This window comes from Phaethon lepturus, unplaced genomic scaffold (genome assembly GCF_000687285.1).
Source record: "Phaethon lepturus isolate BGI_N335 unplaced genomic scaffold, ASM68728v1 scaffold4769, whole genome shotgun sequence".
Taxonomy (NCBI): Eukaryota; Metazoa; Chordata; class Aves; order Phaethontiformes; family Phaethontidae; genus Phaethon; species Phaethon lepturus.
Window position 1 is genome coordinate 1 of NW_010561077.1, and position 13,553 is coordinate 13,553.

Sequence of the window (13,553 nt, forward strand, 5' to 3'; positions counted from 1 at the left end):
ATTCTCTCTGTCTTTGTTTTTCCTTTGGTTCCCCCCACCTTTCTTTTGCTTGAAATAATGAGAGGGTTGTGTAGCCCTTTCATGGTATTTTTGTGCCATGACCACAGAACATGTGTTACTTACCTTAAGGGCATTTCCAGTTGCATTGGTAGCTGGGATAGTGGTGGTAGCCACCTGTGTTCACTACAGATCCATATTGCCTGTCTGGGATGCTCAAGCAAACTGATCTCTCATCTGGGTCTAGGTTTCCTCAAGAGAAGAACTGGTTGTTTTGCTCCAGGGTAAGCCTGGAACCAAGCTAATTTGTGCACCATATGAATGAGTGGGGGACTAAGGACCTGGAGAGGGAGACATACTTACCCTGCACTTTGGAAAAAATGGGAGACGCTCTCAGCTTAGTTTAGTTATATGATTCTGTCTCACTTCTTGTGTACCCTCATGAGAAAATACCTCACTGATGCTTCATTTTTACATGAATAAACTTAAGCAGTTTTTTTTAACAGTGCATTTCCCATTTGGACTCCTCTGGCTGAAATAACTGAAAGTATTTAAAGTGCATCAAGGCCAACCACTGTTAAAAGCAAGGCTACCAGAACAAGGAGAATGCAAGTGTTGGAGGTGATCACTGAGCTGAATTAGTAGGTAAGGTGTCAAAACAGGGCAGTCAGGGATTTCAACAGACAGGCAGGAAAAGCTGTGAGAAGAAGGAAGAACCAAGGAGTTAAGAATGAAAAGAGTATGGATTAGAGACACAGATACAGGTTTTGCATTGCTGTCTGTTGGAGTGGCTGAGAGTAATTCTGCAGTGCACAGAGGCATCCGTTTTGGTGTTTGCAGGGTGCCTGTTGTTTGACCTGCCCACAGCCACATGTATAAGAACAGCCCTGATCAACCTGCCTACATACGTCACCTACCTCTGAGGCAGGAACGATCAGGTCTTTTGGTGAAGTGCTTTAGTTGGCTTGTCTGCTTGATGTCAGCTGCAACATTGCTGAAACAATTTTTTTGTGGAAAACAATGATGGAAGGACTGGAGGTGATAGGCTGGACCCGGACCCAGTGCAGGAACTAAGACACTGGTCCGAACTGTGGGGCAGTGAATTTTCCTCTGATGTGTCCCAGACTCTCAAGACAGAAATTGAGTTTACTCCTGGCAATTTGCAACCCGAAGACAGTCCTCTGATGAATTTTAAACATGGACATTGTGTGTAATGAAGGTCAGGGCAGACATGGGTGTAATGGTTTGAAATCACTTTGCATTAATAAAGCTCATTCTCTTCTCCTTGCTTTTATCCCTCCCAAATAAGCTGCTGCTTTGAAAATATTGACACTGACCATGGAGAGGGAGTGCTAAATGTTTGCCACTGACTCTTCCTAAAGGTCATAGGTTATTTGTGACCCTGCCTATAGTTGCCTGTGTGGATTCATTCTGGATTTCTGCCACACCTTGACATCTTTAAGGTTGGGATATCTCACACTCTTCACTGGAGGTTCATTGAAGAGCTTGTCCTCTCCAGGAGCAGAAATGAACCTATAGCAGATAACAGCAAATGCAAGAGACTGAGAGGGAAGGAGGGAGGGAGGGAGGGAGGGAGGGAGGGAAATCTGTGTCTTTCCCTGTGAGGTTGAACGGCCCTAGTTAAATGGACCTTAGCCTACCTTTCGCATCAAGCCTTTCAGAGACAGTTATTCTCCCCAGAGGGTGTCAGACCAGATTCAGTTAATGTGAGCGTGGGAAGGTAGTGGCTTTTCCTTTCCTAGTGAGTCAAGGACCTTCAGCCTCACAGAAGCCTGTTCCAAATGGTGTCAAGTGTACACAGATGCTAGCTCCGCCTGCGTAACAAGTCGGAGGGTCATTTCTTACTGTTCTGCACACGCAACGCTCGCGCAAACTCTACCTCGCTGTCCCATGGAAAGATGGTAGGTAGAAGTCAGAACCAGTTGTGCTGTCCTGCTCAAGGCCTGTTGTGAGTACAGCAACAGGTCCAGAAGCTGAGGATGTGGAGTGCTTCAGAGGTAAGTGTTCATGCACGGAGAGGAGCTGTCCCTTGACAGCTTCAGTCCTGCTAGAGGAGGCAAAAGCCCTGTTTGGGCATCACACCTGGTTTGGATTTTACTTTGACCTATTTATTCACAGTCACCAGTTCTTCTGGCTCTGACATGGTGCTCTCCTGCATGCTGCTTTTTTTCCCACATTGCCTGCATCAGATATCTACCATACAAATCACATGGCAACCAAATATTGCTAACTCATGGGGAAGTGTACAACCTTCTGGGGCTGTGTGGAGGGGATGGAGGAAAAAGAGCACCTCTCTGCCTCGCAAATTAACAGAGCAGCATAAGTTCTTTCAAACCTGTCCTGCTAATACCAGCTCTCCCACTGGTAGGAATTTGCTAAACCTTGTGAGAGGACTTTTTTCCTGCTCAGATTTAGGTTTCCTGAGAAAAACAGTTTGTTAGTGGAAAAAAAAAAAAAGAATACTTAAAGTACAAGTCACTTAGTGGGCAGTGGGGGAAGGAAAAGAAGAAAAAGATTCTCTTCTCACCTCCATTAACCACCCTCCAGTTTTGGAGTGTTCATCCCACCACCACTTGCTGCAGAATCAACGCAGGAAGAATCTTTCCTTTAAAATGAAACCACTTCCCAAATCAGATGGGTTTTCTGAATCAAGAACTTCCTTTTTTCCCCCCTCCCGCCTCAGAGTATCTCAGACAAAAGCCTGAGGTACTATCAGTCTCTCACTGCTCATTTCAGTCCCCTCAAACAGAGAGGTGTGCTCAGATATTCCCCCAAAAGGTACTGGGATGGAAATGCAGTTGTGGATTTGCATGTCAGAGGTAGCCAAGGAGCTCATAGCAGTATGCACATACAGTTTCCTTCACTGATGCAAACTGATGAGATGTGGTCGGAGGGACGAGGAGAGGAAGGGCGGAGACACGGGGCAACCCGCCCCCCTAATGCTGCTACGATCTTGGTCACTGGCTTCAAGTTGTTTCAGTTCTGTGAAGCATCTGAACAAGCAGAAGGCAAGGAGGAGCAACCCTTGTGTTGAAAATACATTGTGCTCTTCAGGATGGACTTTTATCCTTCTGGTAAGCCTTGACCGTCTTTTGCCTTGTTTTCTGTGCACATGTGGCACAGCACACCATGAAATCCCAGCAGCTAGAGTGGACGTTGTGGCTGGTGACTGGAGGAATGAGATGGTGGAAGATCCCTGGTAGTGCAGTTAATTGCTTGTCAGCCTTGAGCATTAGGCTTGATTTTCTTGTTACTTGCTCTCCCATAAGCAAACTCCTTTCACATCGGGAGAAATTTTCCCACTGATTTGAATGGCCTTTGTGCTGAGAATGTCTGTTGCTGGTGATCCTGAGCTGAGCTGGGAACTGGCGCAGGGGTATCAAGGGTATATGTGACACTTAGGATGACCACCTATAAGCTTCGGCTTCCCTTCATGCAGCTCTGGAATGGCTTGCAAGCTCCTCAGTGGTGTTTAGCTGGTTTGTCATTGCGGAGCCTCTCATGCAGTTTGGTATCCCAGTGCAACTCGCTTGCAAGGCTTTTGGTGCTGGGGTCTCTCTTGCTTGTGTCCATGTTAAAGGTAAGTGACTGTGTTAGGGTTCTACCAACTTCAAGTGACTTGCAGGTGGGCCTGCCCGGTCCTGAAATAATCTCAAAAGGTAGATTGTGGGTGGGGGGAGATAAGCCACATCAGAGGAACTGAGAGAGATCTCAGGTTTTATTTCCTGCTTCGGCAGGTGGTGGATAAAGTGGTTGGGATTCAGCAGGGACAGGCATACTGCCAGGATGAGCGTTTCTAGCCTCTGGCTGAGGAAGCTCTGAGTGTGTGTCTGAGCAAAGGCAGCAGACAGGGAGAGCCAAACAGGAACGGGCTGAACAAGGGCCAGGAAGAAAAGGGATCATCTGGCGATGGCCCTGCAACCTCTGACTCTCTGTCCTCACAGGCTTTTGTGTATAGGATGTAGAGCACAGAGTGAAGGGAAAAAGCAGTGCCCAGTTTCAACAAGTGTTCTGCACTTCTTAGCTCCTAGGAGGGTAGCCAGGAACAGGGCACATTCAAAACCCATACTAGCCTTGCTTATCAAGGAAATTGGTGGGACCTATGAAACCTGAGCTCTCACTAGCATCTGGCTATGCATGTTGGTGAAGGCAGGTCTCTTCAGATCACCCAGCCCTCACCACCCAAAAACAACTGTGCATAAAGATTTTGCAGGACAAGCTGGGCAGGAGGAGGAGGGTTTTGCTATTTATTTTGGGGTGTGCATTCCATAGATGGTCTGACCCAGTTATGTGTTACTGAGTTAATCATAACTTAAAAGTTACACATTGCAGTAGCGCAATGAGATCCTGCTCAGGAACAATGTGGGTTTGTCCAGCTCTGGCTAGGGGCAGAGCCCAGAGACAGGCAATGCCTGAAGAGATATGCTGGTTCTGACCGATGTCTTTGCTCAGATCCTCTTTGCTCAGAGAGTCAACTCTTTGCTCAGAGTTGCTCCTACCTGGAGATGCAGTGGTCCTGTCAGGTACCTGTCTGCCCCAGCTGCATGCAGCTGAGACCTATGTCTGTGGGGAGATTGCTCTCCCCACAGTGGATGTCCTTTTCCAGCTTCCATCAGGACCCTCTAGTGACTGTGGGGGTGAGGCCACAGAGACAGTATGCTGAATCCTTGAGCTGGGTGTGCGGGACATGGGAAAGCAGGCTTGTACCACACTATCATGTAGTAGAATTTGTGGGGTGAGAGCCATAGGCAAAAGTAGCTGGAAGCTATCCTAATTGCTGTACATTGTCATGTGGGATAAGGGGACGGGAAAACAACATAAATTCTTCTTCACACATAGCTGGAATGTGCAGATTAAACCTGTGTGAGTTCTGTGTTGAATTGCTTCTGACACAAGATGGAAAAGAACTGTGGAGTGGCTGCAGGAAGGAGACAGATTGAGCTGAAGGGAATTGAGGAGCTGGAAGGCTTCCTCTTATCTGCCTGGTACCACCCTGGTATCTGGCTGGGTAGGTGGTGGTCTGTGCTGGAGATGACACAGCAACCTTATCAAAAAAGAAAAGGAATTTCAGGTGACATTTTTCCACCAGACAGCTTCACCCAAGCAGAAGGTGCCCATCAGGCTGCTTTGCTTGCGTGTTGCCATGGGTGGAGGTGCCCTAACCCTTTAGTAGCCACACTCAGAGCCCTACATTGCCTTGCAAATGGGCCAGCTGAACTTCTTAGATATCAGGAAAAATTTCTTTATGAAGAGAGTGGTCAAGCATTGGAACAGGCTGCCCAGGGAGGTGGTGGAGTCACCATCACTGGAAGTGTTCAAAAAACGTGTAGTCGTGGCATTTCAGGATATCGTTTAGTGGGCATGGAGGTGTTGGGTTGATGGTTGGACTTGATGATCTTAAAGGTCTTTTCCAACCTTAATGATTCTGTGATTCTGTGATTCTGCTGCTACACTGTGGGTGGGTAGCATGTGGATGGTCTGTAACAGTGCTACAGATACAGTCATTCTTCATAACCTTCCCCTGCTGTTTCTGCAGTCCATCCTTCCAACTCTCTGGGTAGTCACTTTCTACTTACCTCTGTGCTCCAAAAGCTACCTTCCTATTCATATACTTTTGCTTGGGATTGAAGGACTCACTTGGCACCTGGATGGCTCTGCACAGCCCTTTGCGATGGGAAATGAGACCAGCAGACACAATACTCTGCTGGCCACACGAGTACCCAGACTTTTGGGTAACTCCAACCTGCCCTCCAGGTGGGGAGGCTGAGAGCGTAAGTCACCACAACTGGAACTGAAGTCTGTGTTCTGTTTTTAGTGACAGCACTAAAAATATAAGCCTGGGCAATTCATGAAGAACTGTCAGGTTGTTCTATCTGGGTCTGTCCTGTGACTGGGGAAACAACCTCAAGAGCAGGTGTAAGCCCCACAAATATGATGCTGATGTGCTTTTCTTTCAACATTTGCTCTCTGAACATAAATGTCACGCAGCAACTTCAAGTCCTCTTTGGAGAGGGTGCCAGCTGAGGCTTATGTCATGTGTCTGAACTGGAAGACTTCAGTGTTGGTTTGGCTGACAGCATCCCCCTGAAACCTGTGGGTGTTTTCATAGGGTGTTCTTCACCGGGGTGAAATTTCCCCCTGTGCAGAGAACCCTGACCAGGGCTATGCTTCATCTGTGTCCTGACCTAGCCCTAGAGGGAAGTGGAACTTGGTGGTACTGAGGACTTTGTTGAGGCTGAAGCCGTTCCTCCGTCCCCCAGTGCACGATGAATTCCCTCTGCCATTGCAAGCGTCTGGAGCGAGCCAGGTGGTGCTTCCCTCAGAGTGTCCCTCTCCCGCTGGCTTGGCTCGCTCTCAACGTGGAGAAGGAAGGAAAGGCAGAGCAGCCTGCTCTCGTTATCTCATCTGCTGCTTGCCCAGCTGCCTCTGCTGCCTTCTGTGCCTTGCTGTGGATGGTTCCCCAAACGCCTTTTGTGTTCACTTCCCCTAACTGTAGACCCCAGTGTGTGCAATAACATTGACAAATGGCCTCAAAATAGCATTGAGCAGAGCATTAGGCCTTCTGTCAGGGAAGCAGAGTAACATGCAAGCACTGACCTCAGAATTAAAGAAACTTTGGAAACCTTGCAAGGGCCCTCTCTGCAGCTCAATCTAAATTGCTCTGAAAGTTTGATCCATTCATTTTTTTCCTTACTATTTCACCCTTTCCTGGTTTTTTATCCCTTGATTCCCTCACCGTCTCCATGCCTCGTATGTTTTTTCTCCCCCATGCTCCCCACACACAGTCCTTGCCACACTTTTCTCCTTCTGACAAACTGGACAGGTAAATCACGGGGGAGTTGGGGCTTTCAGATGTTCATGAGGAAGGGGAACTGTGTTACTTACAGTCTCAGTGGGGGTTGTGTGTGTGAGATGATGTCCTCTGGAAGCCTTACATCTCTTTGAGATGCTTCAGGCTGCTTTAGGCTGCTTCAGACACAGAACAACGGAGGCAGAGCAACCAGCCACCCCACAGACTTTGTTGATGGGGTGGGGGAAGGGGAGGTTCCTCAGGTACGTCCTGCTACGGTGCTTTTGTGGAAAGAAATACAGGACAAAGGGTCCTAATGATCATTTGTCAAGGAATCACCCCAGTGATTCCACAATTACCAAACCCCATGGGGTGAGGGAGATGAAGCTGGGGAGACTGAGAGGCGGCTTCATCTCCTGCAGATGCCAGAATGGACAGAGACATCAAGTTAGCTACAAGACCCAGGCACTGCTCGCAAGCGCAAGGCTGACGGTCAAGGGGAAGTCAGCAACCTGCCAGACGAGCAGCAAAGCCGCTGCATGGGGTTTTTTGTTGTTGTTTCTTTTTGTTTGCTTGCTTTTTGTTTGCTCGCTTGTTTGCTGGCTTGCATGTTTGTTTGTTTGTTTGTTTGTTTGTTTTCCCCTCACAGACAGATTTGGCCATTGTGAGCTACTGGGTGCCACAGGCTTTCGTCCCTTCTTGACCAGCTTCAGTCAGTTTCTTTGAGATCTTCATCTGCTTGCAGCGTCGGGAGGGGACGTGGGTCCTTCCCAGCCCTGGCTTCATGCTGTCTCCTTGCCCAGTGTCTTCCCCCAAGCGGCTCAGCAGCCTCTCCCCAGGGAATGCAATGCTTGAAAACAGTGGGAGAAGTGACAGGAAGAGGCTTCAGCCTGAGAAAAGTAATGGGACAGACTTGGCGTATGGAAACTCAACCAGCAAGGGAGGGTGGAGGAAAGATTAGGATCGGGGAAGGCAGGTCTCTCTGAGCTGTTATGGCCATGACAGGAAAGAAGCATATGGGCTCTAAGATGACTGCCCTTGTCCTCTTTTCTTTTGTCTGTCTTGGCTGGTTCCTTCCCCTTTTTTCCACACTCATATTTATAGCAGTTATTTTGCACATGAGATCCACACTAAGAGAATTTCCAAGGCAGCTGGTGCCACTTCCCCTTTTTCAAGGAAGACGGGAGGCCCAGGGGATTTTGGCTTATGAAACAGCAGAGCAGGACATCCAGTGACTTGACCTGGCTTCCCAGGGAAGTTTTGTGTCGCAGTGTTTAGGTGCAGCAAGGACCCTGACTGGGAGTTCTGCGGTGACCTCCCAGGAGCTCCAGTGCTCTCAACCTTGCGTGAGCCCCCTTTTTTCCTGGGACTTACCATCTGCTTTGCCTCTCTAGGGCTGCAGCCTCTTCTTTCTCCTTGCTGAAGAAGCTGTGCTTCACCTTCCAGTGATTATATTTAGAAGCAGTGCTGTCACCCCAATTCTTCTAGATCTTTTATGAATCATTTTGTGGTCTCCTTGGCTCTGCTGGTATCTGTTTTTGACTTCCTGTACATTACAAGGAAGCCTGCTCGTATTTCTGCATTGTCTGTAGTCCACAGAACAGCCTCCCACAGACGCTTCTTCTTCAGCAAGGCTTTCATCCCCCCCCCCAGATACTGCCATCAGACTTGAAAAAAACCTCGATTCTTTCTCTTAAGCCGTTTCTGACTCTAGCTGTAGCGGATCAATCCATGAAGCCAGTGGCTATTCACAGGACATTTGGATCAAGTATTTAGGTCACAGCTTTGCCAAGGTAAAGATCTTGTACATAAAGGTGACTGACATAAAAACCACCAAAGAGCATTTGGTAAGACCTCTTCATCGTGCTCGCAGTGAGTAAAATCAGTTGAGCAGGCAGGGTGGGATGCTGCAGCGTTAGATCAGAGGCTACCCGCACAGCATCTGGCTGCTAGGAGGGGTATATGGGCCTGTGCTGCTTCCTCTGGACTGAGAACCATTTGCAGGGCAAAGCTGAGGTGCGGTGGCTGCAACAGCAGGGAACATAGATATGGAACACAGAAATCAGAGCTGCTGTGATATGACCCTAGGAGAGGACAGGTGCTGTGGTATGTTGGCCCCAGTACTATTCTCACAGGCATCTCTCCATTCTTCCAGGGTCATCTGACTTGAGTGAGGCTGAAGAGGCTGAAATAGAGACAATCAGGCAGCACAGACAGGAGCTTCTGGAGGACATTAAGGTAAGGACCACCCTGTTTCTCCTGTCTGCCTAGCCTTGTCTTCACCAAGGAGTGCGTTCACATAACAGTCCAGGCCATGCAGAAGTGCTCCTGCACAGGAGACATTTGCTCTGGCATGATCCAACTTGTATTCTGACTTTCAGGCTGCCCTGGCATATTTGCCATCAGTGTACATCCAACTTGTGCTACTCCCTGCTGCAGGAGTCATCAACTACCCTAATGGGATATTTGAGAAAGGCTGGTCAGTTCATTAATAGGGATGAGCTGGGAGTGCATATTTGGGATTAAGGAAATCAGTATGACTAACTCGTTCTGGCTCAGCATTTATGATTATTTTTAATTACTGATTGCCTGCTAATGACATATCAGTCTTAGTTACCTGCTGCATCCCCCTGTGTTTTTCAAACTTTTGTTTGGTTTGTGGACATCTAACAAGTCCTCCATAAAGGATCCTGTCTCTTTAGAGAGGTGTGATGGCAGGACCTTCCACACATGTGTCCATGGTTGAACTTGCTTTTCTTCTTTTCTTTTATCAGACCCAAACATTTCTCCACTGACTCCTAAAATGTCTGAAAATGACAGATTCAAAATCAGTCAGTAATACCACGTCACAGTCATGCATGGTGCTGTACACTTTCTATTCTGTTCTGCCTCCACCACCACGGAATGTGGGTTCCCATTTGAGGGAGCTTGTTGCACTGAATCATTGGACTTGCACCGATTTTCCCACAACATGAAGATGTCCAGATGCCTGGGGAATAGGTGCAGTATTTCCTCGTGTAGAGTAGAGGATTAAGCCAAAATACCTGTCACTTCTCAGGCTTCCAGACTCACCATCTCTGCTAGAAAATCAGACTGGTGTCTTGTCCCTTCTTGCAAAAGAGGCTGTAAATGTATGTACATGTGGTTTGCTTGTGTGTGGTTCTTATGTCTTCAATTTTCAGAATAGGCAATGGGCACTGCAGAAGGCAAGGTATTTGAATGGAAATACTACATTTTTTACCCACAAGGGACAGAGAAAAGCTGCTAGACTACACAGACCCATACTCTAAATCCCAAAGCCATTAACCAATGGGGTATGCATTGTCCAGCAGAGCAGGATGAGTTTAGGTGAAAGGGTACCTAGAACTGAAGATATTTTCCCAGGAGGATTTCTTCAGAAAGTATCTAGCAATACCCTTTAACACAGAGACTTGGGGGGATGTCTGGTGGAAGAGGAGAGAGGAGGGAAGACGATGGGTCTAGACCTGCCTGTTATATTGACAAAAGACAAAAGTGAATAAAATTACAAAACTGATAAAAATTTGAAATCCAGGTGATAAGATCACAGCTTTGTTACATTTGTGCAATACCTAAAGCTTCATAATGAACGCTCCCAGCTCTGGCAGACTGATGAAGCACAACAGAATGAAGGCCAGAGCAAAAGTGAAATCCTGAAGCTCTATTAAATCATGGGATATTGATGAACTTCACAGTCTCTCTATTTGAGTGCCTACCATGGCCACATCCTCAGTCCTTGGTGAGGCAAGATCTGTCATAAAACAACCCTTCTTCCCCTGCCTATTCCCCTATTCCTTTGCATGGGGAAGAATTTGGGTGATTCCTGGGAGACAGCTGTGATGCACTCTGGGTCTGAGGGGGACCATAACTGCAGGAGGTAAACAAGGAGATATAGACATCTTCATTTCCCTAGTAACGCAGAATATCCAGCCAAGAAGGCCATGGTCTGTCATGGGCCTAAAGGAAACCAAATTCTACAATTGACTTTTAAAACTTGGCAGTGATTACTTTTCCTTTATTCATCCTCTCTTCTTTCTCTACTTAAAGACAGGTATCTGCTCAGTGGTATTTGAAAGATAGGTATGTTAAAAACTCTGTGTTTCACATGGCCACTTCATGTTCATATTGACCTCACAGTTACTGGTTCCACTTCCCCTTTCCTGGATGTGTAGCAGGGCTATGCAAAGTAAAAGCTAGAAGGAAATGGGCACAATGGAAGGAGTCTCACATCTGACATCATTGTTTGAGGAACTGAAATCAATAGTGGGGTGAGTTCTCTGACTCTCCACACTGGCTAAGCTTGATTTTCCAGCCTTGATTGACAACAGACAACAGACATCCTTCTGCCCCTCTGTCCCATTTTTTTAAGCTGGAATACAACAGGGTCACCCCAGAGCAGTGTCCATTTCATAGACGTCCTTGGTTGGTCATGACCATCTGACCTGTCCTTTTCCTTTGACTGAGGGAAGAAGTAAGACATGCTCTGTATGTGTCTGCTCTTTTTCCCTCCATCATCTTCATCCTCCTGATACTTCTTTTGCAGAAGCTGAAGGAAGAGATTGCTGAAGTGTTTGCAGAGATTGAGTGTTTCCAAAATGCAGAGGAGAGGCAAGAGGCAGACAAAAATCCTGGGGAGCAGACCAGGCAAGTGGGACAAGATGAATATTCCTTTGCTTACAAAGCCTCTCTCTTGATCTTGAGAAAACAAAAACACCGATGGGATTCGGATCACAACAAGGACAGGGAAATGAGGCCAGGAATACTATTCTCTCCTCTGAGATTTTTCTTTATTCCTGGCTAGTCAGACACCTGTCCTTGAGTTGAGTTACCTTGTGAGTGAACTGAAACATGGCCTTTATTCTAAGTTTGACTTTCCTTCTTCTTCATGTTTGCAGCAAATTATCACAGAGGGATAAACATCTGTCCCTGGGCCGGAAGAAATTCAACATGGACCCTGCAAAGGTAGGATTTGCTCAATTCCACCGATGAGGAGAAAGCTGGGAGGAAGAGCTTCTGTTGGCTGCTGGTCCACTTGCAGCTACCCATGCCAAAGGAACAGCAGCATACAATTGTGGGACTGGTTTCCTACCTCACTAAGGCTCCAGTTAGTAGCACCCTCCTTCCTGTCCCTGAATAAGGTCTTCTGATACGATCAAGCTGTGTTGCCTACCCCCATCATGTGCCTATAGGCTATCCCATCAGATGCAACCTAAAAACTAAGAGAAATAAAGGGAGGATGTTTGAACACTGCCAATGTGCCAGAAGAGCCAAATCTCCTTCAGCCCAGCTCTCTTGCCTGTGAGAGGCTAAGAATTGGCCAAAGTGTGATGGAGGAGAATGAATTAAGAGAAAAATGAGATGTTTGAGAGTGTGTCAGGTTCCTTGACCCATTTGGAACAGAAGAGGGCAAGCTGCCTCTCTCATTTTGGAAGCAGTTTTGGTAGTCCTGGTTGGACTGTGGAGTGGATCCAGGTTTTCCACCTCCTGGAACTCTGACCAGTGCAGTCCAGATTCCATAGCCTTCAGCTTTCTGCAGAAAGCTCTAAAATCATCATGATTAAGTAGAGAAGATATGAGAAATACAGTTCCCTCTTCCTTCCTCCTCACTTGTGGACCATTTTTTTGAGCTCTGTAAGGAAAACCACAAGCTGCGACTGAACGATTGCTCATTGTCAGCTAACCACCACAGCTAGCGTCTTGGGTGGCTGCTGGTCTAAGTGGCAACTTTTCATGCCTCCTTCTCTGCCCTGCTGAGACCCTCAAGATGCCTTTTGCCCAGTGTCCTCACCACAGCTGGAGGGTTTGCCAGTCCCTTTGACATCCCTCTGTCAGCGGGAGCTGTTTCAGAGCAGTGATATCAGTACTTACAGCCTGTGTGAGAGCAGGGTTCATTTTGTCTTTCTGTCTGACCTTGATTTCAGGCCCCAGAGGTATCTCTCTCTATGGCACTATGCCATGCTCTGCAGAAATACCTGACCTAGTTCTGACCCCAAGCCAGTTTAGCTTTGGTCGATGTTGATCAGCCTGGTTGAAATGTTATACTGTGTCTCTATATTGTTTTTACTTTAGAATAAGCATATCCAGAATTCTGTTTATTGCTTTCCTTTTGCTACATGCCATAGGCTGACAGGTGCTGCAAAGCAAAGACTTTTCTTTGCCCCTCCTTGCTAAGGTTACACTTCATCCATGCGATGCTGATACTTTAGATGAGTTCTTATATCCAAGATGTCAAGGCAAGTTCCTGAGGCTAGAGGAGGTAAGCATTAGAAATCTGTCTGACCAAAACCTTTTGGGAGAAACATTTTCTTCTAGAAAATGGAGCCCCATCTTCGCCACAATGCTTTGCAAAATTAAATTGATCTTACCAGAATTCCATCTGGGGAAAAAGAAAGGAAAATAGTGTGGAAAAATCTCACAAACATTTCAGTTTCTTCTTTTGAAACTCTTTTTTCTTTGGGGCATTTTAGAAATAGAAGGCTGAGGTACTCAACATTTTCTTTGCCTCAATTCACTGGCAACCTCTCTTCCCACACCTCTCGAGTGGATGGATTGCAAGACGAGGACTGCAGGAGCAAAGTCTCTCCCACCATAAGAGAAGATCAGGTTTGAGACCACCTGAGGAACCTGAACATACACAAGTCTATAGGACCTGATGAGATGCATCCCAGAGTCCTAAGTGAACTGGCTGATATAGTTGCCAAGCCACTCTCCGTAACAGCCATGGCAG

At 47.0% G+C, this 13,553-nt stretch overlaps 1 protein-coding gene across 1 annotated transcript in view; it reads left to right on the plus strand.

Annotated features, from left to right (window-relative positions):
- The first annotated feature begins 2,865 nt into the window (after positions 1-2,865).
- CYTH4 (cytohesin 4) overlaps positions 2,866-13,553 on the plus strand; it is a 19,483-nt gene continuing 8,795 nt past the window's right edge. The window contains exons 1-4 of the mRNA XM_010293856.1: positions 2,866-3,092; positions 8,964-9,046; positions 11,370-11,470; positions 11,722-11,788. Coding sequence (XP_010292158.1) covers positions 3,074-3,092; positions 8,964-9,046; positions 11,370-11,470; positions 11,722-11,788 — 270 coding nt within the window. The 5' untranslated portion in view covers positions 2,866-3,073. The remainder of the gene's footprint in view (positions 3,093-8,963; positions 9,047-11,369; positions 11,471-11,721; positions 11,789-13,553) is intronic.